A 26832-nucleotide genomic window follows, 5' to 3' on the forward strand; every position below is an offset into this window, starting at 1 on the left:
TGACCCAAGGCCTCAAACTGTGCTGGTATTTTTTTCTATTTTATACATATTTTTTGTGCCTTCAGCCGTGTTTGAATGCTGACAATGTGTTTTGCACCTTGTTTCTGGAGTAACGCTATCACCGTTGGCTGTATTTATGGATGTTCATGTGTCGTCCTGACCTGTGAGATATTTCTCCACTTGGCCATATTAACCTGTCTCTCCCGAGTAGAGGTATACAAACTGGAATACCTGTTATTGAGCCGCGTGGCCACAGGGGGACGCTGTACTGGGCCTGGATGTTCAACCCCTTTGAAACTCCGGACTGTCACTCAGTTTCCGATGAACTGCATATTCGGTCTATTTTCTCCCAATATGACCTGATAGAGAGTCATCGTATAACGACAAGATGATAAGAGGCTTTGATCGTGTGGATAGTCCGAGGCTTTTTCCCCAGGGCTGAAATGGTTGCCACTAGTGGACACAGGTTTAAAGTGCTGGGGAGTAGGTACAGAGGAGATGTCAGGGGTAAGTCTTTTACTCAGAGAGTGGTGAGTGCGTGGAATCGGCTGCCGGCGACGGTGGTGGAGGCGGATTCGTTAGGGTGTTTTAAGAGACTTTTGGATAGGTACATAGAGCATAGAAAAGCAGAAGTCTGTAGGTAAGCCTAGTAATATTTTTAAAGGTAGGTATATATGAGTCTCTGACACCGTCAGTCAGACCCTGAGAGAGACTCCTCCATACCATCCCATCATACACACCCGGAGTCAGACGTGAGTGAAGCTCCCTCACCATAATGACATCACACAAGTTCCGAGTCAGACAAGGAGTGGAATTCCCTCCACGCTGTCCCAAATTTTCGGAAAAGGAGTGATGCTCCCACTCACAGTCGTATAACTCATTTCCGGAATCAGAGAGAGACTGAATCTCCCTCCACACTGTCCCATCATACAATCCCGCGGTCAGACACAGAGTGCGTCCCCCTCCACGCCGTGCTAAAACACACTCCTGGGATCAGACACAGTGTGATGATCCCTCCACACCGTCCAGTCACACACTTTCAGGAGCAGACACAGAGTGAAGCTCCCTCCACACCGTCCCGTCACACACTTTCCGGAGAAGACACAGAGTGCAGCTCCCTCCACACCGTCCCATGGCATATCCCCGGCATCAAACACGTGATGCTCCCTGGACACTGTCCCATCACATTCTATCTGGTACAGACACAGAGTGAATTCCATGTTCCCCATCCCTTCACACATTCACCGTTCAGATATTGTTTCGTTCAGCTGCAACTTCCCAGCTCAAAACCCGCACAATCGCATCACACATTACCCAAGTCAATAGGAGAGCTAAACCCCCTCCGTCCTCCACTCTCCCCTCTCGGCAATCCCCAGCGCTCCGTCACCACAGTCGTCTGGAATTCTGTCCCGGATACTGTGACTGCGCGTGGCAGGATGTGGATTAATCACCGACTCCAAATCCCGGGCTGGTGCCCGTCTCTCTGCAACGGGATGATAGACTCCCTCATCTGGAAACCACAGTCGGAGGCAACGCTACCGAGCGACAGGTTGTGTTGAGGACGCAGGGGGGCTTTAGAAGGGCTCAGGCAGATTAGAATGAGGATAGACGTGGCAGATAGAATACAGTGCCGGGAATGGTACGGTCATTCAATTTAAAAAGAATCGTAGAATACTTTCTAAAGTGAGGGTTTTTTTTTTAACCCAGGCAACCTGTACATATTCTATCCCTTCACAGAATGGTCTGGGTCAGTTATGACCCGGCCCAAGAATCCCCTCATAACATGTGTCTATACAAAGGTTTGTACCGCAGATCTATTTAGTATGTACAAATAGCCTATCTGACGTTAATTAATGGGTGATGAATATTTAATTAATTTTTCAGAAATCTAAAATCCATTTCAATAGATACGGGTCAAATTCGACCCGGAACAGCCTCAATGTACAAACATTTGTAGCACCTGTACAAAAGTATAAACCTTCAGGGTGTTTTTACTGTTGTCACATGTGAAAACGGGTCAAACATGACCGGCACAGTGTGTAAGGGTTAAAAACAATCTGCGGTGCAGAGGGATTTGGGAGACCACGTGCAGTTTTCCCAGAAGTTTAACCTTCAGCTTGAGCCGGTGGTGAGGAAGACAAATGCGATGAAAGCATTCATTTCGAGAGGACTGGGAGGTAAAGGCAAGGACGTCATTCTCAACGTCACTGTTGGGGTCACATTTGGTGTTTCGTGAGCAGGTTTCCATCGCTTATCTCACAGGGGATGTGAGACATTGGCGAGGGTTCACGGGAATGATAAGGGGATTGGACATGGTATTATAGGAGGAGTATTTGACAGCTCCGGGAAACAGAACACCCACACACAGCGATTCAGGAACAGCTTCTTCCCCTGCGCCATCACATCTTTCAATGCAGCAACACTAACACGACATTTCTGCGGTCTTTATTAATATTTGTGATTTACATTAATTGTACATCATTGCGCCGTACTGATGCATCAAAAGAACTAATTTCAAGCCTTATAAGTTTCAGATAATAACTCAAATAGAGTTTCCTGTGGAAAACATCCGATAGGGTGGACAGGACACTTGGCACGCTGGTCTTCACCAGTCACACTGAGTACAGGAGTCGGGAGGTCACGTTGCCGTGGTACAAGACGTCGGTGATGCCGCCCTGATTTAGGACAAAATGTCAGTGAACTGGATATATTGTACAGTGAATTCTGCGGGGATACTGCCGGAACTCGGAGGGCTGAGTTATGGAGAAAGGGAGGGAAGATTGGGACTTCATTCCCTGGAGCGCAGTTGTAAATTTACAGAGTTACATAAACCTGAGAAGGTCAGAGACAGAGGGAATGCGCATAGACTTTCAACCAGGGTTGGGTTATCGAGAACCAGACGGCACAGGATTGAGGTGAGAGTGGGTGGAAAGCAGAAAGAGAGGGAATGATCAGAGAGACGGAGGGTTTAGATAGAACAGGAAGGGGAGGTACAAAGTGCCTGGCAGAGGGAAGGGGAGAAATGTGAGAGGTGGGTAGAGGGAGCAGAGAAAGTGCGGGCGGAGAAAGTTCGAGGAAATAAGGGGAGGAGAGGGGGTAGAGAGAAAGCTAGAGGGAGCGGGAAAGAGCGGGACGGGGGAAATGGTGAGAAAGAAAGGGATAGACGGCGAGAGGGATTTGTCGGTGTCTAGTGGGGAGAATATGGTTGCGACAAGAGGATGAGATGGAGTAGGGGGGAGGGGCAGAGAGAGTGGGGAGGGAATTTGACAGCATCGGGAAATGAGAGTTAAGGGGTGAGAAGGAGGAGAAAATGGGGTTAGTCGCTTGATTCATGTCGACTCCACTGGCTGTTGACAGAGACCCTGGATCTTTTCAGGAATATCCGGGAACAAAGGTGCCGACCTCTCGCAGATGAAACGCCGATCATGATCACAAGGGTTACTCCTTCCGCACTGACTGCAGACGGGCGTTCCAGAGGACTCCTTGTACAGGAGAATCCGGCCCACATTCCTATCCAGGAGGGTTAAACAATTTCAACAGAGACAAAACAGCTTCAGTAGATGACCCGAGCGGAGTCCGTCCCCAAGCTAATCCCATGAATTCGATCTCTCCTAACTGCCTGCGTGAGTTCCCAAACCCATCCCATTCAACCACTCTCCCCCCACGGCCCCGTGTCAGTACCCAGGCAGACAGCACGGCCACAATGTCTCCCCACAATCCTGTGACCCGAAACTAATCCCACCGAACCGCTTCCTCACCAGATTCCTCTGTCAGTCCCCATACGAGTCGAACAGGACCACCCTCTCCCCTCTGATCTGTTTCAGTCCCCGAACAAATCCCGCTGTCCCACCGTCTAATCCCGCTGCCCAGCTCTTTTCCGCCAGATCTATGTCATTCAACAAACGAATCACACTGTTCCTCCCTCTCCTCGCAGCCTGGCGACTAGCTCCGAACTAATCATATTAACCCATTGTGTTCCCATCGCCCTATACTGTTCTCCAAACTAATGCAGTTGTCCTACTCCCGCCCCTCAGCTCTAAGTCATTCACTAAAGTAATCCCCCTGTTGCTTCCTCTCCTGACAGGCCGGCGACTATCTCCAAAATGATCCCACTGCACGCGCGCTCTCCTGACTGACATGCGTCAGTACCAAAATAATCCCTGTGTCCTGTTCTCTCCCTACTGCCCCCTGCCAGTTTCCGAAATATTCCCACTGCCCTGTCCTTCCCCGGCCGACATGTGTCCACCCAAAATACTACCCCCTACACACATACAAACAAATCTCAATACCCCACACTTTTTCCACAAAACTACTTCAGACTGTAAACGAATTCTATCTTCTCCCGTCAGGGCTATCACAATACCCAACTGTCACCCGACAAGTCAGTCCAAATCTCACCGGTTTTCGCATTTTCCAATCCAGTATATGCGGGTTTGGTTCACAAGGTTGCGGGATACAAAGTTCTAGGAAATTTAAATTTACTGTATTAATGCCAAGAATCGAAAATTATGATACGGAGCTTCTCTCAGTTGATTACAACAAGAATCTCTTCCGGGAATCAGTGAAGGTAGCTTTAGTGTGTGTCAGACCCCAGGCGTGTGTGATGGGACACTGTGGAGGGAGATTCACTTTGTGTCTGACCCCGGGAGAGCGTGATGGGACGGTGTGGAGGGAGTTTCACTCTGTGTTTGAATACGGGAGTGTGTGATGGGACACTGTGGAGGAAGATTCACACTTTGGCTGACCCCCGGGAGTGTGTGAGGGGACTGTGTGGAGGGAGATTTACTCTGTGTCTGACCACAGGAGTGTGTGATGGACGGTGTGGAGGGAGATTCAATCAGTGTTTGACCACGGGACTGTGTGATGGGACGGTGTGGAGGGTGATCCTCTCTTTATTTGACCCCGGGACTGTGCAATTGAACGGTACGGAGGGAGATTCACTCTGTGCTTTACCCCGGCAGTGTGTGATGGGGCAGTGCGGAGGGAGATTCTCTCTGTGCCTGAGCCGGGGATTGTGTGATGGGACGGTGTGGAGGGAGATTCACTCTGTGCTTGACCCCGGGAGTGTGTGATGGGTCGGTACGGAGGAAGATTCACTCTGTGCTTGACCCCGGGAGTGTGTGATGGGACGGTGTGGATGGAGATTTACTCTGTGTCTGACCCCGGCAGTGTGTGATGTGACAGTGCGGAGGGAGATTCTCTCTGTTCCTGATCCCGGGAGTCTGTGATGGGACGGTGGGAAGGGAGATTCACTCTGTATCTGATTCCGGCATTGTGTGATGGGACGGTGTGGAGGGAGAATCACTCTGTGTCTGACCCCGGGAGTGTGTGATTGAACGATGCGGAGGGAGTTTCACTCTGTGTCTGACCCCGGGAGTGTGTGATGGGACGGTGTGGAGGGAGGTTCACTCTGTGCCTGACCCCGGCTGTGTGTGATGGGACACTGTGGAGGAAGATTCACACTTTGGCTGACCCCGGAAGTGTGTGAGGGGACTGTGTGGAGGGAGATTTACTCTGTGTCTGACCACAGGAGTATGTGATGGGACGGTGCGGAGGGAGATTCACTCTGTATTTGACCCCGGGACTGTACGATTGAACGGTACGGAGGGAGATTCACTCTGTGCTTTACCCCGGCAGTGTGTGATGGGACAGTGTGGAGGGAGATTCGCTCTGTGGCTGAGCCGGGGATTGTGTAATGGGACGGTGTGGAGGGAGATTCACTCTGTGTTTGACCCCTAAAGTGTCTGATGGGACGGTGTGGAGGGAGTTTCCCTCGGTGTTTGACCCCGGGAGTGTGTGATGGGTCGGTACGGAGGGAGATTCACTCTGTGCTTTCCCCCGGCAGTGTGTGATGGGACAGTGTGGAGGGAGATTCACTCTGTGCTTGACCCCGGGATTGTGTGATGGGACGGTGTGTAGAGAGATTCACTCTGTGTCTGACCCCGGGAGTGTGTCATGGGACGGTGCGGAGGGAGGTTCACTCTGTGACTGATCCCGGGGGTTTGTTATGATTCCTGTGTTTCTGTGGGATCTTCTCCTGCTGTGGCACATACCTCTTCATCCGTAGAATTGATTTCAAGCAGCCTTGAATCACGGTTTGAACAATCTTGAATCGCTCTGTAGAAAGATGTTACAAACGTGGAAACGTAATAACACCGGTCTTTATTTGTGACCCAATTCTCGGAACAGTTTTGCTCTGGAAATCAGGAAGAAGGAACAGTGAGACACAGAGTGAATCTCCCTGCACACTTTTCCATCGCACACCCGGGGGACGCAGAGAGTGAATTTCACGCCATGTGGTACCATCACGTTCACCTGAGGTCAGGCACAAAGAGAATTTCCCCGCCCCCAGCATCGTCCCATCGCACATTAACAGGATCAGGCACAGTGAATATCCCTCCACACCATCCATCACACACTCCCGGAGGAAAATACCTCAGCACACACGTCAAATAGACACAGATATAGAACATAGTTTAGTACAGCACATAACAGGCCCTTCGGCCCACCATGTTGTACCGACTCTTAAACCCTGCCTCCCATATATCCCCCAAATTAATTTCCTCCATATACCAATAGAATAATGACTTAAATTTCACTGGTGTATCTGCCTCCACCACTGACTCAGGCAGTGCATTCCATGCACCAACCACTCTCTTAGTAAAAAACCTTCCTCTAATATCCCAACACCCTTGAACATCCCTCCCCTTACCTTAAAGCCATGTCCTCTCGTATTCAGCAGTGATGCCCTGGGGAAGAGGCTCTGGCTGGCCACTCTATCTATTCTTCTTAATATCTTGTATCCCTCTATCATGTCTCCTCTCATCCTCCTTCTTTCTGCAAACAGTAAAGCCCGAGCTGCCGTTATCTCTGTTCATAATGTATCCTCTCTAAACCAGACAGCATCCTGGTAAATCTCCTCTGTAGCCTTTCCAATGCTTTCACATCATTCCTATACTGAGGCGACCAGACTGGACACAGTATTCCAACTGTGGCCTAAACAGGGTTTTATAGAGTTGCATCATTCCCTCGCGACTCTAAAAACAATATCCCTTTAATTATGAAAGCCAACACCCCATAAGCTTTCTTAAATACTCTATCAACTTGTGAGGCAACTTTCAGGGATATGTGGACATGTAAACCCAGACCTCTCTGTTCCTCGACACTACCAAGTATCGTGCCATTTACTTTGTGCTCTGCCATGGTGTTTGTCCTTCCAAAGTGTACCACCTCACACTTCTACGGGTTGAACACCATCTGCACATTCCTGTTTCCTATCAATGTCTCTCTGCAATCTTCAACAATCCTCTACACTCTCCACAACACCATCAACCATTGTGTCTTCTGCAAACTTGCCAACCAACCCTTCTACCCCCACATCCAGGTCGTTATTAAAAATCACGAACAGTAGGGGTCCCAGAACCGATTCTCTTGGAACAACACTAGTCACAACTTCCAATCGGAAAATACTCCCTCCGTCATGGCACACAGCTTTCTGCAGGCAAGCCAAACCTCCCGCGATCACATGCGTCCTGACTTCCTGAATAAGTCTATCGTGTAGAAACTTATGAAATGCCTTACTAAAATCCATATAGATCACATCCACTGCACTACCCTCATCTATATGCCTGGTCACCTCCTCAAAGAAATTTACAGGTTTCCTAGACACGACCTGCCCTTCACAAAGCCATGCTGACTGTCCCTGATCAGACAATGAATCTCCAAATGCCTGTAGATCCTATCTCTAAGAATCTTTTCCAACATCTTTCCCACCGCAGACGTAAGGCCTATAATTACCTAGACTATACCTACTACCTTTTTTGAACAAGGGCACAACATTCACCTCCCTCCAATCCACAGGTGCCATTCCAGTGGGCAACGAGGACAGAACGATCCTAGCCAGTCTCAGCAATCTCTTCCCTTGCCTCGTGGAGCAGCCTGGGGACTATTCTGTCAGTCCCCGGGGATTTATCCGTCCTATTGTACTTCAGCAACTCCAGCACCTCCTCTCCCTTAATGTCAACAATGCTCCTGAGCTTCAACCTCGCTCATATTGTCCTCACTGTTATCAGGTTCCCTCTCATTGGTGAATACCGAAGAGAAGTATTCAGTGAGGAGCTTGTTCATTTCCACAACTACCAGGCACAACTTCCCACCTTTATCTCTATTCGGTCCTACCTTCACACCTGACACCCTTTTGTTCTTCACATAACTGAAGAATGCCTTGGGGCGTTCCATTACCGTACTCGCCAAGGCCTTCTCATGACCCCTTCTTGCTCTCCTCAGCCCCTTTTTAAGCTCATTTCCTGCTACCCTATATTCCTCAATAGACCCATCTGATCCTTGCATCCTAAACCCCATGTATACTGCCCTCTTCCACCTGACTAGATTTTCCACCTCACTTGTCAGCCATGATTTCTTCACACTACCATTCTTTATCTTCTTCACCGGGACAGATTTATCCCTAAAATCCTGCAAGAGATCCCTAAACACCAAACACGTGTCCATATTACATTTCCCTGCAAATACGTCGTCCCAATCCCCAGCCGCAAGTTCAAGCTTTACAGCCTTATGTTTCTGACCTTCCCCAATTAGAAATTTCCCGTCCTCTCCGATTCTATCATTCCCCATGATACTACTAAAGGCCCGGGAGTGTTGGTCACTGTCCCCCGGATGCTCACCCACTATGAGATCTGTGGCCTGAACCGGTTTGTTACCTAATACTAGATCCAACATGGCATTCACCCTCGTCGGCCTATCAACATACTGTGACAGGAATCCGTCCTGGACACATTTAACAAACTCTGCAACATCTAAACCATTGGAACTAATCAGGTGCCGATCAATATTAGGGAAGTTAAAGCTATCCATGATAACACCCTGTTATTTTTCCACCTTTCCAAAATATGCCACCCAGTCTGGTCCTCGATGTCTCTGCTGCTACGAGGTCGATAGAATACCCCCAGCAGAGTAACTGCTCCCTTCCTGCTCCTGGCATCCACCCATACTGACTCAAAGGAGGATCCTGCTGCATTAACCACACTTTCTGTAGCCGTAGTGTTATTCCAGACCAGTAACGCCACCCCTTCTCCCCCTTTCCCCCTTTCTATCCCTTTTAAACCACTGAAATCCAGGGATAATGAGAATCCAATCCTGCCCTGGTGCTAGCCATCTCTGTAATTGCCACTACATCGTAATTCCATGTACGTATCCAAGCACTCAGTTCATCTCCTTTGTTCCTGTTGCTTCTTGCATTGAAGAGACGCACTTTAGCCCTTCTACCTTACTACCTTTACACCCTTTATTCTGCTTCTCATTCCTCAAAGCCTCTTTATATGTTAGATCTGGCTTTGCTCCATCCACTAACCTTGCAGTTCTCTCATTACCTTTATCCTCCTCCACCTCACTATTTCCTCTATCACTCTGGTTCCGCACCCCCTGCAAATCTAGTTTAAATCCACAGCAGCAGCGCTAGCAAACCTTCCCGCAAGGATTTTAGTCCCCCTATAGTTCAGGTGCAACCCGTCCCATAGTAACAGGTCCCACCTTCCCTGGAACAAGACCCAATTGACCAGAACCTTGAAGCCCTCCCTCCTGCACCAACTCCTTAGCCAAGTATTTAGCTGTATTTTAAACTATTTCCAGCCTCACCGGCACGTGGCACTGTTAGCAATCCTAAAATTTCAACCCTGGACTTCCGTCATTGAATTTTGCCCCAAACTCCCTAAACTCTCTGTGCAGAACCTCCTCCTTCTTCCCATCCACGTCATTGATCCTTACATGGTCCACGGCATCTGAGTGCTCACGCTCGCTCTTGAGAATGCTGAGAACTCGTTCCGAGACATCACGGTTCCTTGCACCAGAGAGACAACAGTGCACCCGATATTCTCAATCTCTCACACAGAACCTCTTATCTGCACCCCTAGCTATTGAATCCCCTATCACTACTGCTCTCCTCTTTACGCTCCCTCCTTTCTGAGCTCAGGGCCTTGCCTCGTGCCAGAGACGTGACCAATGCAACTTGCCCTGGTGGGTTGCCTCCACCAACAGTATCCGAAACGGTGTACTTATTGTTGATGGGAACAGCCACAGGGATGTTCTGCGGTCGCCCAGCAACCTGTCCCCTGACTCTTAGGGGTGTCTACCTCCCAGAAACCCCTGTCTATTTCTGCCCCTGCTTCACGAATGATCTGAAGTTCATCCAGCTCCAGCTCCAGTTCCCTAACTCGGTTTGTCAAGAGCTGCAGCCGGATGCACCTTTTACAGGTGTAGTCATCAGGGACAATTTGGCTCGCCCTGTCTTCCCACATCCTTCTAACGGAGCGCTCGACTGCCCTAACTGCTGCCTCCATTACCTATTACTAATACCTAAGCAAATTAGATTAATTAAAGTAGCTTACCAGGCCTTATCTCACTGGGAGCAAGCTCGTCCTCATTCTCTGCTCGTCGAAGCCTCTCGAGCCAAACTACTTGACAGAGATACCTCAGTATGTGCGGTTGGGAGACTGTAGGTCTGACACGGTGGTCAGCAGCACAGGAGCGCCGCAGGGGACCGTGCTCTCTCCGGTCCTGTTCACCCTGTACACATCAGACTTCCAATATAACTCGGAGTCCTGCCATGTGCAGAATTTCGCTGACGACACGGCCATAGTGGGGTGTGTCAGGAATGGACAGGAGGAGGAGTATAGGAAACTGATACAGGACTTTGTGATATGGTGCAACTCAAACGACCTGCGTCTCAATATCACCAAGACCAAGGAGATGGTGGTGGACTTTAGGAGACCTAGGCCTCATGTGGAGCCAGTGATCATTAATGGAGAATGTGTGGAGCAGGTTAAGACCTACAAGTACCTGGGAGTACAGTTAGACGAGAAGCTAGATGGACTGCCAACACAGATGCCTTGTGCAGGAAGGCACAGAGTCGACTGTACTTCCTTAGAAGGTTGGCGACATTCAATGTCTGTAGTGAGATGCTGAAGATGTTCTATAGGTCAGTTGTGGAGAGCGCCCTCTTCTTTGTGGTGGCGTGTTGGGGAGGCAGCATTAAGAAGAGGGACGCCTCACGTCTTAATAAGCTGGTAAGGAAGGCGGGCTCTGTCGTGGGCAAAGTACTGGAGAGTTTAACATCGGTAGCTGAGCGAAGGGCGCTGAGTAGGCTACGGTCAATTATGGAAAACCCTGAACATCCTCTACATAGCTCCATCCAGAGACAGAGAAGCAGTTTCAGCGACAGGTTGCTATCGATGCAATGCTCCTCAGACAGGATGAAGAGGTCAATACTCCCCAATGCCATTAGGCTTTACAATTCAACCGCCAGGAGTAAGATATGTTAAAGTGCCAGGGTTGATTGTATTTAATGTATCTAAGTAAACTGCTTAAGAACTTTTTTAAAAGCTATTTTTAATGCTTTTTGAGAGAGTGATTTAGATGTATATCATATTTTTACTGAGTTATGTATTGTATGTAATTAGTTTTGCTAAAACAAGTGTATGGGACATTGGAAAAAATGTTGAATTTCCCCATGGGGATGAATAAAGTATCTATCTATCTATCTATCTATCTATCTATCTATCTATCTATCTATCTATCTATCTATCTATCTATCTATCTATCTATCTATCTATCTATCTTTCCTAGTCTGTCTCCCAGTACTCAATTGGCCGCTCCGTTAATCTGTTCGTTTTTTAAACCCTCTCGCTGCTTCAGAGGCCGACTTTCACGCGCTTGCATAGTCGTGCCCCATCGAAACTGCCGAAGAAATGACATTCCCCCTCTCAATCTGCTCGCTTTATAAACTCACCGTTCTCTCAGAGGAAGAGTGATTCTCCCTCTACAGTTTCTCAACACACCTCACAGCAAAGTGTCAGACACAGAGGGAAGCTGCCTCCACACGGTCCCATCACACACACCCGAGTCTAACACATTGTGAATATCCTTATGTACGTCCCATCACACGCACCCTGGCAAGTCACGGAGCTCTCTCTGTTCCGTCCCATCAGTCACATCAGGAATCAGACACAGACTGAAGCTGTCTCTCCACGATCCCATCTCACAGTCCAGGATTCCGACACAGAGTGAAGCATCCGCTGCACCGTCCCGTCACCAGCTCCCGGATTCAGAGTGAAGCTCTCTCTCCACGGTGCCATAACACACTTCAGGTTTCAGACATGGGCTGACTCTCTCTGGGCACTGTCCCATCACACAATTAGTTGTCAAACACAGACTGATGCTGGATCCATACTGTCTCATCAGACATTCCCTGAGTGAGACATCGAGTGAAGCTCTAATGTTACGTCTCACAATCCCGTGGTTAGACAGAGTGAATCCAGCTACACAACTGTGAATCCCATCACAGTCTCCTGCATTCAGTGATAAATTGAAACTTCCTCCACGCAACCCTGTCACACACTCACCGTATCAAACACAGAGTGAATCATCATCCATACCATCTCTTCCCAAACTCCCAATATCAAGTACAGAGTGGCGCTCCCTCTCTCCATGCCTGCCCTGTGATGAGGAGCGGGTGAAAGAGGGGGATGATGCCTCACCTCTTCTGCTGGTCAACAATTCACAGATTTGAGCCTTGGTTTCGTTGACAGATCTGTACTTCGTTTCCATCTCAGTGAACTGGTGACGGAGATCGCTGTTCATTCGTTTAAGAGACTGACGAATCAGTGACACTGAGAGAGACGGTGATGGATGTTTAGCGTTTACAGTGACACGTGAGTCAGAGTCACGCTACCGAACGGGTCACAGAGAGTGTTGTGTCAGTGTCACTGTGAAGGATGTATTTGTGGCACAGTGAGAGGCATCGGCGCCACGTTGAGGCATACAGGCAGACACATTGATCCCGAGGGAAATTGGGTAATCCGGAGGGAAATGAGAGGCGTGACTGTGTCACGCTGAGGGGTATATCAATGTCCCGATGAAGATTTAGTTCATGTTACAATGGGGGTCTACATAAGTATCCTGTCGGTCAATCCGAGTTGCGGTGAGGAACGTGTCGGTGTCACTGTGACAGGTGTTTAGGTGCCCTGGCCCGAGTTGTGCCGGGTCACAATGAAGTGTTTCTCGATGTCACGGCGTGAGAAATCTCAGAGTGAGGAGCGTGGAGATGTCACGGTGGGTGGAGTATCTGTGTCATGGTGTGGGATGTGCTGGTCTCAAAGAGAGGGGTGTGTCTGTGTCACGGCGACGGTGGGTGTGACAGTGTCACGCTGAGGTATGCATCGACGTCACGGGGTGTAATACGTAGGTTTTGCTGTGAATTTGGAAGTCACTATCGCGGTGAGTGGTTTACCTCTGTCGGTGTGAGGTGTGGATAATTGCCTCTGTGAGCGGTGCATCGGTGTTATTTTCAGGGGCGATACCGTCTCGGTAAGGGGTGTTACAGTGAAGCGTGAGTCCTTGTCACGGTGTGGAGCTGGACTGGTCAGGTTGAGGAGCTTATGGATGTCACAGTGAGTGGTGTCTCAGTGTCACAGTAACGGGGTGTCGGTGTCCCTGTGGTGTTTTACAAAAACAATTTGTTTACAACCTTCCTCCACTTGGATCCCGTTCGGCTCACCGTGGGTCGAGAGCTCAGCAACAATCACGATAATGGCGGACGTAACAAGGCGGGGTAGGCAGATCCTACGGTTCGATCTATTTCCCATGTTCTCTTTCAGTGTGTGGGTGAATTCAGCCGCGTCACCCACTGGGACTCCCTTCCACCCACCAGCCGCGGTCTCTCCTTCCACCACGATCACCCCTCCCTCTCTCAATCTCAGTTACATTGAGCCTCATCGCTGAGAGTCCAAATCCCTTGACTTCCCAGGGCTGACAAGCGTCTCTCTGATTCCAGAGATTTTGTCACCTCTCCCGAATGTGATCGATTAAGTTGGAGCCGTGGGTGTTTGACTGGGTCCCTCAGGGACGTTTATCCGGAGGATTATGATACAGGGGATCCACGGGGAATTGGACGTCAGGATTCAGAGTTTATTATTTTTCAGCGTTACGGTGAGGTGGGAGTCAGTGTCACGTTGTGGTCATGACGATGTCAAAGTGGGACTGTGTCACTGTCCAGGTGAGGGTAGTTTCAGTTTCACCGTGAGGAGCGTGACAATGTCACGATGAGGTGCGTGTCGGTGCCACGGCGTGGAAGGTGTCGGTATCAAGGTGAGGTACGTTTGTGACAGGTTTAGCGGCGTGTCCGTGTCATTGTGAGGTTTTACACTCACGTTTCATTCCACACTGTTAGGTTACGGTCTGACTCCATCCGGAGTCCGTTCGACTCACCATGGATCGAGAGCCCCACCACTGTCGCGATGAGGAAGAACGTAATTAGGCACAGTAGGCAGATCTTACGGTCCGGTCTATTTCCGATGTTCTCGTTCGGCTCCTGTTTATGCGGACCTGTGGAGAGACCATTAAGATAAGCAGAAGGAGAAGATGGTGAGAGTGAGAGGGGAGCGATGGGTGAAAATGTGAGAGAATGGGTAAGAGGAAACGGGAAGAGAGGTTAGAGAGGGAAAGGCCACGTGAGAAGAGGAAGTGATATTATGAGTGACTCTGGAGTCGGATGTGTGAGAGAGACAGCGAAAGAGTGGGAGAGCGAGGGGGAGTGAGGGGTGAAAAAGTGGGAGAGCGACGGGGAAGAGACAAAGGGAGGGAGAGAGAGTGGTTGAGAAAGAGTAGAAAGATAGAGTGTCACGGGTTTATTATTTTTCTTAGCTGTCGGCCGACAATGTTGTCCAGGACGCATGCCGTCTGATGCATCTGACAATTTGGAATGATACCGTCAATCTAAACCACCCATCTAGATCATCCAGATCGCTTATATACATCACAGGTCGGAGAGATCCCACCCACATCCATAGATACAGGTCACTTCATTGGAGTAGAACCAGGTTACTTAATCACAGAATGTAGAATAAAGTATCAAAATTACAGAGAAATTGCAGTGCAGGCGGAATATAAGTTTCAAGAACCACGAAGAGGAAGATTTGTCAAGGGTACATCTTATCGTATTAGCGGTCCGTTCAATAGTCTGATTACTGTCGTGTAGAAGCTGTCTTTGAGCCTCCGGATACATGCTTTCGCATTTTCCCTCCGATGGGAGCGTGCAGAAGACAGAATGTCCGGGGACCTTTGATGACGCTGGGTGCTTTATCGGAGCAGCAGTATGTGTAGATAGAGTTCATGGAGGGGAAGCTGGTTTCGGAGCTGGGCTCAGCTCTTTCCACAACGCTCTGCAGTTTCTTGCGGTCATGGGCGGAGCGGTGTTTATATTTTTAGAGAAGAACAGGGCGTTTCTTGAGAATAGGTTTGTAGACATTGTGAACAGGGAAAAAATAAAACATTTTTTTTCACTTGGTAGACTACTCTGTGTGATGGTGTGGCAACCAAGGGAAGTTGACTGACTGATATGTCCGGATTGATAGACATAATGGACGCTTGACATGTCCCGTATCAAGATCCCAGATGGGAGATCACTCTGGAAGATGGGAGAGAGCAATGTAGGGAGAGATGGTGAAGGAATGGAGCGGTGAGAGTGGCCAGGAGAGTGAAAGATAGAAGAGAGAAGGGGGAAGGAGATGACAGCTGGCGTGAGACCCAGGGAGATTTGTCGGGCTGATTTGACTGGGGAGGACAGAGCAGGAATTGGTAGTAGATGTACTATACAGAGGCTTGAACAAGGCTATTCACAAGGTCTCAGATGGTAGACTGGTCTGGAGATTGTTTGGAACCAATGGAGATCTGTCTGACTAATTTGATGGCGAAGGACCGATCAGGTCGAGGTGCTGGATGTAATGTATATCGATTTTAACAATGCATCGGATGGTATACCGCTCTGGGAGATGCAGTGAGGGATGGCTGATTAGGTGTACAATTCGTTAGGCCATAGGAGACAAAGTTTAAGGTTGAAGCTCGTTTCTCAGACTGGAGGCCCGTCACCAGCGTTGTTTACCGGGGGATCGGTGGTGGCTCCAATGATCTTTGTCAACTATTTCGACCATTTTTAACAGATTATACAATACGCAGTAGGTAAGCTTGCACAGGGCATTAACGTTGACGGCGTTTTAAACAGTGAAGACAGTTATCTCCAACATTGGTATCTCGATTAGCCGGGGAGGTCTGCCTCGCAGGCGCACTTGCTGTTTATTTTGAGTATTTCAGGAGGACAAACAACTTACACGGCCAACCTGAGGAAACTTGGGAAATGTTATAGAATGTAGGGACCCAGGGCTGCAGCTACACTGTTAGAAACATGGAACATTACAGCACAGAAACAGGCCTTCTGGCCCTTCTTGGCTGCGCCGAACCATTCTTCTGCCTAGTCCCACAGACGGGCACCTGGACCATATCGCTCCAATACACCTCTCACCCAAGTACCTGTCCAAGTGTTTCTCAAATTTTAAAAGTGAGCCCTTACTTACTGCTTCATCTGGCAGCTCACTCTACACTCCCAACACTCTCCGTGTGAAGAAGGTATTTGATAAGTTCCCACATAGGAGATTGGTGGGTAAAATCAAAGCTCATGGCATTGGGGGGAAGATATTGACATGGATAGAAAACTGGTTGGCAGATAGAAAGCAAAGGGTAGCGGTGAATGGGTGTTTCTCGGAATAGCAGGTGGTGACTAGTGGGATGCCACAGGGCTCGGTATTGGGACCACAGTTGTTTACGATTTACGTCAACGATTTAGATGAAGGCATTGAGAATAACATCAGCAAGTTTGCCGATGATACTAAGCTGTGTGGCAGTGTGACATGTGATGAGGTTGTAAGGAGAATTCAGGGTGACTTGGATAGGCTGGGTGAGTGGGCAGATACTTGGTAGATGACGTTTAATGTGAATAAGTGTGAGGGATCCATTTTGGGAGTAAGAACAGGAAGGCAGATTATTATCTGAACGGTGTAAAGTTAGGTAAGGGAGAAATACAAAGATCTAGAAGTCCTTGTTCATCAGTCACTGAAGGTGAAACAGCAAGTGCAGCAGGCAGTGAAGAAGGCTAATGGAATGTTGGCCTTTATTACAAAAGGAATTGAGTACAGGAGCAAGGAAATCCTCTTGCATTTGTACAGAGCCCTGGTTAGGCCACCTGGAGTATTGTGTCCAGTTTTGGACTCCAGGGATAAGGAAGGACATCCTGGCTGTAGACGAAGTGCAGCGAGATTCACAAGCTTAATTCCTGGGATGTCAGGACTGTCTTACGCATAGAGCTTAGAGACACTGGGCTTGTACACGCTGGAATTAAGGAGATTGAGAGGGGATCTCATTGCAACATATAAGATTATTAAGGGATTGGGCAAGATAGAGGCAGGAAATATGTTCCAGATGCTGGGAGAGTCCAGTACCAGGCATGGTTTGAGAATAAGGGGCAGGTCATTTGGGACAGAGTTAAGGAAAAACTTCTTCTCCCAGAGAGTTGTGGGGGCCTGGAATGCATGGCCTCGGAAGGCAGTGGAGGCCAATTCTCTGGATGCTTTCAAGAAGGAGCTAGATAGGTATCTTATGGATAGGGGAATCATGGGATATGGGGACAATGCAGGAACCGGGTATTGATAGTAGATGATCAGCCATGATCTCAGAATGGCGGTGCAGGCTTGAAGGGCCGAATGGTCTACTTCTGCACCTATTGTCTATTGTCTATTGTCTATTGAAGCCCCCGCTAATGGTCCCTTTAAAATTTCCCCTTTCACCCTGAACCCATGTCCTCTTTTGTTTTTTCTCCCCTTGCCTCAGTGGAAAAAGCATTCTCTCTATCTATACCCATCCTACATTTATACACCTCTATCGTCTCCCCTTATTCTTCTACGCTCCAGGGAATAAAGTCCTAACCTATTTAAACTTTCTCTGTAACTCTGTTTCTCAAGTCCCGGAAACATCTTTGTAAAACTTCTCTGCACTTGTTCAACATTATTAATATCCGTCTTGTAATTCGGTGACCAAAACTGCGCACAATACTCCATATTCGGCCTCACAAATGCCTTATAAAACCTCACCATAACATTACAACACTAGTAATCAATATTTTGATTTAGAAGAGCCAATGAACCAAAACCTCTCCTTACTACCTTATCTACCTGTGACGCCACTTTTATACAATTTTGCATCTGCATTCCTAGCCCCCTCTGTTGTACTCAGTGAGCTACCATTTACCTTGTAATTACCTTCCAAAGTAAATTCCACACCTGTCTGTATTAAACTCCATCTGCCATTTTTCAGCCCATTTTTCCAGCTGGTCCCCATCCCTCTGCAAGCTTTGAAAACCTTCCTCACTGTCCACTACACATCCAAGCTGTGTATCATCAGCAGATTTGCTGATCCAATTTACCACATTATCATCCAGATCATTGATAAAGATGACAAATAACAGTGGACCCAGCACCGATCCCTGTGGCACACCACTACTTACAGGCCCCCACTCAGAGAAGTAATCCTCCACTACCACTCTCTGGTTTCTTCCATTGAGCCAATGTCTAATCCGATTTACTACCTCACAATGTATACCAGCGACTGAATCTTCCGAACTACCCTCCCATACGGGACCTTGTTAAAGGTCTCACTGAAGTCCATGTAGACAACATGCACTGACTTCCCTTCATCCACTTTCCCTGTAACCTCCTCGGAAAACTCCAATAGATTTGTTAAACATGAGCTACCACACACAAAGCCGCGTTGATTCTCCCTCATAAGTCCTTGTCTATCGAAATACTTGTAAATCCTAACTCGTAGTACGCCTTCAAATAATTTCCCTAGGACCGACGTCTAATCTGCCGTCTATTAATTTCCCGGATTAATTTTCGAGACTTTTTTAAACAACGGAACTTCATGAACTATTCTCCAATCCTCCGGCACTTTACCAGTAGGAACCGACATTTTAAATCTATCTGCAAGGGCTCCTGCAAATTCAACACTGGACTCCTTCAAGGTCCGAGGGAATACCCTGTCAGGTCCTGGGGATTTATCTACTCTAATTGGCCTCAAGATAGCAAGCACCTCGTCCTCTTTAATCTGTATAGGCTCCATAACTTCACAACTTGTTTGCCTTATTTCCATTGATTCTATGCAGGTTCCCTTTGTAAATACAGTCGCAAAAAAAGCCGTCTGAGATATCTCCCATTGCTATTGGTTCCATACATAGCCGACCACTCTGATCTTCAAGAGGACAAATTTTATCCCTTACTATCCTTTTGCTCTTAATATACCTGTAGAAGCTCTTTGGATGATCTTTCGCCTTGACTGCCAAAGCTATCCAAGTCTTCTTTTAGCCCTTCTGATTTCTTTCTTAAGTATTTTTGCACTTTTTATACTCCTCACATACCTTACCTTTGCTTTCTGTTTCCTATACATATCATACATCCCTCTCTCTCTTCTGCGTTCCAGTATCCCTTGATAAACAAGGTTCCTTATTCTTATTCACTTTGCTTTTAATCCTGACAGGAACATACAAACTCTGCACACTCAAAATTTCTCCTTTGAAGGCCTCCCATTTAGCAATCACATCATTGCCAGAGAACAAGCTTTCCCAATCCACGCTTTTTTAGATACTTAACATTTCTTCAAATTTGACCTTTTTCTGTTTAGAAACTCAACCCGAGGACCAGATCTATCTTTATCCATGATTAAGTCGAAACTAATGGTGTTATGATCACTGGAAACAAACTGTACCCCCACACACACATCTGTCAACTGTCCTAATTCGTTTCCTAATAGGAGAGCTAATATTGCATCCTCTCTAATCAGTAACTCTATATATTGAATCAGTAAACTTTCCTGAACACATTGTACAAACTCTAACTCGTCTGGACCTTTAAAAGCATGGGAGTCACAATCAATACGTGGAAAATTGAAAATCTCGACTATTACAACTTCATGCATCCTGCAAGTGTCTGCTATCTCTATGCAGATTTGCTCCTCCAATTCTCGCTGACCATTGGGTGGTCTATAATACAAACTCATTAATGTTGTCATACTTTTCCGTTATCTCAGCTCCACACATATGGCCTCGTAGACAAGCCCTCTAATCTGTCCTGCCTGAACACTGAATTGTAATGCCACCTCCCTCTGCCTCTATCACGTCTGAAACATCGGAACCCTGGAACATTAAGCTGCCAGTCCTGCCCCTCCTGTAGCCAAGTTTCACTAATGGCTATGATGTCATAATTCCACGTGTCAATCCACGCCCTCAGCTCGTCAGCCTTCCCCACAATACTCCTGACATTGAAATAGACACACCTCGGAAGAACTTTACCGCCAAACGCAAGCCTTCTATTTGTGACTTTGCATGAAACTTTAACAACATTTACTTCCACCACCGCTCCACTATCTGCTCTAGCACTCTGGTTCCCATCCCCCTGCAAATCTAGTTTAAACACTCCCCCCTCTCGCCAATAGCACTAAAAAACCTCCCTGCAAGGATATTGGTTCCCCTGCAGTTCAGGTGTAATCCGTCTCTCTTATACGTGTCTCACCTGCCCCAGAAGAGTTCCCAATGTTCCGGAAATCTGAAACCCTGCCCCCTACACCAGTCCCTCAGCCACATGTTCATCCTCCAGTCCATCCTATTCCTACCCTCACTGGCACGTGGCATGGGTAGCAATCCAAATATTACTACCCTCGAGGTCCTGCTTTTTAACTTCCTACGAAGCTCTCTGTACTCACTCTTTAGGACCTCCTCACTCTTTCCTCCTACGTCATTGGTACCGATGTGAACCATGGCATCTGGCTGCTCATCCTCCCATTTCAGAATGCAGTGCACTCGATCAGAGAAATCCCTGACCCCGGCACCTGGGAGGCAACAAACCATCCGAGAGTTTATGTCGCGACCACAGAACCTCCTAACTGTACCTCTAACTATTGAGTTCCCTATCACTACTGATCTCCTCTTCTTCCCCTCTCCCTCTGGACTGCAGAACATGACTCAGTGGCAGAGATCCGGCTTCCACAGCTCGTCCCAGGTAAATCATCCTCCCAACTGTATCCAAATCAGTATACTTGTTGTTCAGGGAATGGTCACAGGGGAGTACTGCTCTGCCTTCCATTTTCCCTTACCTCGCCTGACGGTAACTGTGCGCCGCTCCTTTGGCTAACTGCCTTCCTGTAGCTACTATCTATAAACTCCTCATTCTCCCTGATGATCCGGAGGTCATCCAGATCCTCCTCCAGTTCACTTACGCGGTTTGTTACGAACCGCAGCTGTATGCACTTCTTGCAGGTATCGTTGTCAGTGACAGCAGTTGTCTCCCTGACCTCCCACATCCTGCAAGAGGAGCATTCCAACACCCTGCCTGTCATTCTCATTACCGTAAACAAACAAATCAAAGAATAGCGAAACCTACCCTCGCCTCTGCATGTTCACGCCGAAGCCTGATGAGCCAAAACCGTCCCACTCTGACTCAGTCCACTCCGACGTTGGCCGCTGTATTTGGCGGCCTGTTATTTAAAACCCTTGGTGCTCTACGTCACGCGCCTCCGCAGTCCTGCCACATCCCGCCGTTCAGTTAATAAAAATGTCTTCTGTCACTGAAAGTGGAGTCACAGCTGTATAGGGACCGTTGAGGGTGTAGTAGAACAGAGGGTACCAGGGGTACAGGTGCACGGTTCCCTGAAATTGGAGAAGATTTACGAGGATATTGCAGTGACTTGAGTTAAGGAGATAACTGAGGCACTTTGGGACGTTATACCACGGATCGCAGAGCTGACCTTACAGAGTTGTATAAAACCACATGGGGCATAGACAAGGTGAATGCACAGAGTCATTATTCTCTAGGCTTGTAGAATGCAGGACCAAAGCTCTCAGGGATAATGTGATAGCGGTAGGTGATGTAACTGGGAACAAGAGTGACATTTTTGTTTTTACCCAGACAGTGGTCCGTCTGTGGGGTTCAGCTGCCAGATGAAGTGGTCGATGCAGATGCATTAGAACCTGAACACTTGTGCGTAAAACACGTGACCCCTTTAGAGTGATGTCATTATTGTGAACTCTGACCTGCCTGTGTAGCCACTGACATTTCCGCGGGTCCCGAGGCAATGGGAGGATCTTCGTACCCTTCACTGAGATGTTCTTCTTTTGGAAGTTTCAGCACTGAGTAGGTGGATTTCAGTCCGTCTGAGAGAATGAGAGAGAGAAATAAAAGGAGGAGAGACCCGTAGATAATGTACGTTGCCCATCGGCGGTGTCAACAGAGCTTTACGGAGTAGAATTTCTCGCAGGTCTGCTGCGCTTATTTAAACAGGGAGTTTCGAGAGCGTGAGTCCATTGTACGTGGCCTGTCAGTGGCTATAACCGGAGCACCCCTCGTGAGTTGGGTAGTAGGGAAGGTTCCGGCACAAAAGGGAGACACTGACCAGAGGAGCGTTCACCAAAGGAGCGATTATCAAAGGAGAGATCTGAGACACAGTGGTCGGGCGTTGGTACATTCGGACTTCGGCGAAAACGGGTTGAGGCGAAGTGAGCTGCCTGAGAGGAACAGAACAGTAAGTATGTCTTTGAGGCCGGCGTTCGCTACTGTGTGTCAGATGTGGGATGTCCGGGATAATCCGAGCCTCCCAGGCGGCCACATCCGCGCCAGCTACGTTGAGCTACAGCTTCTTAGGGACCACGTTAGGGAAGTGGAGATGCAGCTCGATGGCCTTCGTCGGGTCAGGGAGAGTGAAGAGATGATAGAGGGGATTTGCAGGCAAGCAGTCACACCGGGCACTCGGGAGACAGATAAATGGGTAACAGTCAGGAGAGGCAAAGACAGGAGTCAGATACTAAAGGGTACCCCTGTGGCTGTCCCTATTGACAATAAGTGTTCCTGTTTGAGTACTTTGGGGAGGTGAGGTTGGGAACGGCATACTATGTTATGCAAGAATTGCCGCGCCTCTGGCAAAGGGTCTGGCCCTGTTGCTCAGAAGGGTAGGGAAACGAAAAACAGGACAGCGGTAAAAGTGGACTCTATAGTTAGGGGGTCAGACAGGCGATTCTAAGGACGCAGGAGAGATACACGGATGCTAGTTTCCCTCTCTGTTGCCAGGGACTGGGATGTTTCTGATCGCGTCCATGATATCCTGTAGTGGGAAGGAGAACAGGCAGAGGTCGTGATACCTATTGGTAGCAACGACATAGGATGGAAAAGAGAGGAGGTCCTGAATATAGGGAGTTAGGAAGGAAGATGAGAAACAAAGGTAAGAATGTCGGGATTACTATTTTTGCCTCGGGACAAGTGAGTTTAGGAACAGAGTGCTGAGGAGGAAAAATGCGGAGCTGAGGGATTGGAGCAAGGGCCAGGAACTCAGATTTCTGGATCATTCGGTCCTCTTTTGGGCCAGGTGTGACCTATACAAAATGGACGGGTTGCACTTAAATTCGAGGGCGACCAATAGTCTGGCGGAGAGGTCTGCTAAGGCCACTGAGGAGAGTTTAAACACGAATTGCTGGTGGGTGGGAACCGAACTGAAGAGACGGGGGAAGAGGAGGTTGGGTCACAGGAAGAGAACGCTTGGGGACAGCGTGAGAGGGAGGACAGACAGGTGATAGACAAGGGGCGCGCTCAGACCGATAGTTTCAAATGTGTCTATTTTAAGGCAAGAAGCATCCTAAACAAACCGGATAAGCCCAGAGCGCGAAGCAGAGCTTGGAGCGATGATGTTGTGGCCATTACAGAGACTTGGATGGCTCAGGGACGGGAATGGCTACTTACAGTGCCGGCCTTTAGATGTTTCAGAAAGCAGAGAGGGAGGCAAAAGAGGTGGCGCCGTGGCACTGCTGATCAGAGATAGTGTCACAGCTGCAGAAAAGGAGGAAGACATGGCGGGATCGTCCACTGAGTCTCTGTGGCTGATGCTAGAAGCAGGAACGGGTCAATAACTGCATTGAATGTTTTTAATAGACCACCCAATAGCAACACGGACATCAAGATACAGATAGGGAGATAGATTCTGGAAAGATCTAATTATACGGGAGTTGTCGTGGAAGGAGATTTTAATTTCCCAAATATGGATTGGCATATCCCTAGAACAAGGGGTATAGCTGGGGTGGACTTTGTTATTTCTGTTAGGAAGGTTTCCTGATACAATATGTAGATAAGCCGACAAGAAGACGTGATCTGGTATTGGAAAAAAGCACATAGTCAGATGTCACGCAAGTCAGTGGGAGAGCATTTTCGAGATAGTGATCGCAATTCTATCTCCTTTACATTTGTATTGGAGAGCAAGAAGAACAAACAAGTTGAGAAAGCGTTTAATTGGAGTAAGGGGAAATACGAAGTTATAAGGCAGGAACTTGGGAGCATAAACTTGGAACACATGTTTTGAGGGAAATAGACGGCAGAAATATGCCAAATTCTCATGGTGCGTTCCAATGAGACAAGAGCAAGATGGTAGGATACAGGAAACGTGGTGTACAAAGGCTGTTGAAATTATGTTCAGAAAGTAAAGAAAAGCTTACGAAATGTTCAAAAGCCTAGGTAATGATAGGGATCTAGAAGATTATAAGGCGAGGAGGAACAACCTTGAAAAAGAAACTAGGAGAGCCAGAAAGATCCATGAGAAGTCCTTGGTGGACAACACTAGGAAAAACCCTACTACAAGGCTACTAAACAGCTTCCTCCCACAAGCAGTCAGACTGCTAAATAGTTGCTCTACCTGACTCTGCTTTGGACACTTTTAACTTGCACTGGACACTTATAACTTGTTTTTAACCGACATGTGGCTGTTGTGTTTTACTATTTATTGTAATGTTTATTATTTATTGTTGCGTTTGTTATATTATGATTGCACTGCTCCTGGGAAACGCTGTCTCATTCTGCCCTGCAGAGCTGATGTACGGTTAGAATGACAATAAAGTTTTTGAATCTTGAATCTCGAATCTTACAATGCTTCCCCATCCTTCCGATAGTAAGGCGAATAGAACTGGACACAATACCTCAAGTCTGGCCTAAAAGTTTTATAGAGCTGCATCATTACCTCGCGACTCTTAAACTCTATCTCTCGATTCATGAAAACTAACACTCATAAGTTTTCATAATTACCCTATCTCACTGTGAGGTAACCTTTCAGGGATCTGTGAACATGTACGCCCCAATCCCTCTGATTCCTCACACTATCCACTATCCTGTCATTTACTTTATACTCTGCCTTGGAGTTTGTCCTTCTAAAGTGTACCTCCACACACTGCTCCGGGTTGAACTCCATCTGCCACTGCTCAGCCCACTTCTACATCCTATCAATGTCTCTCTGCAATCTTCGACAATCCTCGTCACTATCCACAACGCGACCATTTTACTTGTCGTCGGCAAACCTGCCAACACACCCTTCTACCACAACATCCAGGTCGTTAATAAAAATCACGAAAAGTAGAGGTCCCAGAACCGATCCTTGTGGAACACCAAAAGTCACAATCCTACTATCCGAATTACTCATTCCACCACGGCACTCTGCTTTCTGCAGGGAAGCAAATTCTGAATCGACCTGGCAAAACATCCCTGGATCCCAAGCCTTCCGACATTTAAATACGACTACCGAGCGGAAACTTATCAAATGTCTTACGAAATCCCATGTAGACCACTTCCACTACACTACCCTCATCGAAATGCCTGGTGACCTCCAAAATGACAATGATTTTCTGAATCCCCATAGATCCTATATCTAAGAATCGTTTCCAACTATTACGTCTGTCCCACGACAGACGTAAGGCTCACTGGTTTATAATTACCCGGGCTATCCCTACTACCTTCTTTTTTATATAAGGGGACAACATTCGCCTCCCTCTAATCCCCGTCGACAAGGAGGACTTAAAGTTCCTCGCTACAGGATCAGATAATCTGTTCCATCGCCTCGTGCAGCAGCCTGTGTAATATTTTCTCAGGCCCCGGGGACTTCTCCGTCCTAATGTATTTTAACAATTCCAACACCTCCTCTCCCTTAACATTAACGTGTTCCAGAACATCAACCTCACTCATATTGTCCTCAACGTCACCAAGTTCCCTCTCATTGGTGAATATCGAAGAGAAGTATTCATTGAAGACCTCGCTCACTTCCACAGCCTCCAGGTACATCTTCCCACTTTTATCTCTAATCGGTCCGTCCTTTACTCCTGTCATCCTTTTGTTCTTCACATAATTGAAGAATAACTTATGGTTTTCCTTTACTCTACTCGCCAAGGCCTTCTCTTGCCCCCTTCTTCTCTCCTCAGCCCCTTTTAAGCTCCTTTCTTTCCAGCCTATATTCCTCAATAGACCCATCTGATCCTTGCTTCCTAAACCTGATGTATGCTGCCTTCTTCAACCTGACTAGATTTTCCACCTGACTTGTCACCCATGCTTCATTCACCCTTCCATTCATTACCTTCTTCACCGGGACAAATGTATTCCTAACATCCTGCAAGAGATCGCTAAACATTGATCACTTTTCCATAGTGCATTTCCCTGCAAAAAAAAACCCATCCCAATTCACACCCATAAGTTCTAGCCTCATAGCCTCATAATCTGCCCTTCCCCAATTAAAAGCAAAATCCTGTTTTCTCTGGTTTTATCATTTTCCATGATAATGTTAAAGGCCAGGGAGAGGTGTTCGCTGTCACCCAGATGCTCCCCCATTGAGAGACCTGTGACCTGACCTGGTTCGTTACCTAATACTAGATCTAATATGGCATTCCCCCTAGCCGGTCTGTCAACGTACGTTGACAGGAATCCGTCCTGGACGCACTGAACAAACTCTGTCCCATCTAGACCTTTAGAGCTAATCAGGAGCCAATTGATATTAAGGAAGTTAAAGTCACCCATGTTAGCAACCTTGTTATGTTTGCATCTTTCCAAAATCTGCCTCTAACTCTGCTCCACCGGATCTTTGCTGCTACCAGCG

At 47.8% G+C, this 26832-nt stretch overlaps 1 protein-coding gene across 1 annotated transcript; it reads right to left on the bottom strand.

The window, feature by feature from the left end:
* Window positions 1-3302: 3302 nt before the first annotated feature.
* LOC140721957 (oxidized low-density lipoprotein receptor 1-like) lies at window positions 3303-22061 on the bottom strand. Its single transcript, XM_073036782.1, has 5 exons — window positions 21977-22061; window positions 14278-14394; window positions 12549-12680; window positions 6054-6196; window positions 3303-3510 (listed from the first exon to the last, which is right to left on the bottom strand). The coding sequence occupies exons 1-5, from the start codon at window positions 21996-21998 to the stop codon at window positions 3439-3441; spliced, it is 486 nt and encodes a 161-aa protein (XP_072892883.1). The 5' UTR covers window positions 21999-22061; the 3' UTR covers window positions 3303-3438.
* Between the last annotated feature and the right edge of the window lie 4771 nt (window positions 22062-26832).

The sequence above is a fragment of the Hemitrygon akajei genome, unplaced genomic scaffold (assembly GCF_048418815.1).
Source record: "Hemitrygon akajei unplaced genomic scaffold, sHemAka1.3 Scf000065, whole genome shotgun sequence".
NCBI lineage: Eukaryota > Metazoa > Chordata > Chondrichthyes > Myliobatiformes > Dasyatidae > Hemitrygon > Hemitrygon akajei.

Excerpts from the sequence above, each read along its gene's own strand:
- LOC140721957 (XM_073036782.1), bottom strand. The coding sequence starts at position 21,998 with ATGTCAGTGGCTACACAGGCAG. Across the intron at positions 12,681-14,277 it reads GGTGGGGCTCTCGATCCATG|TGTCACTGATTCGTCAGTCT; the intron begins GTGAGTCGAACG and ends CGTCTCTCTCAG. Across the intron at positions 3,511-6,053 it reads TCAATTCTACGGATGAAGAG|GAATGTGGGCCGGATTCTCC; the intron begins GTATGTGCCACA and ends CCTCCTGGATAG.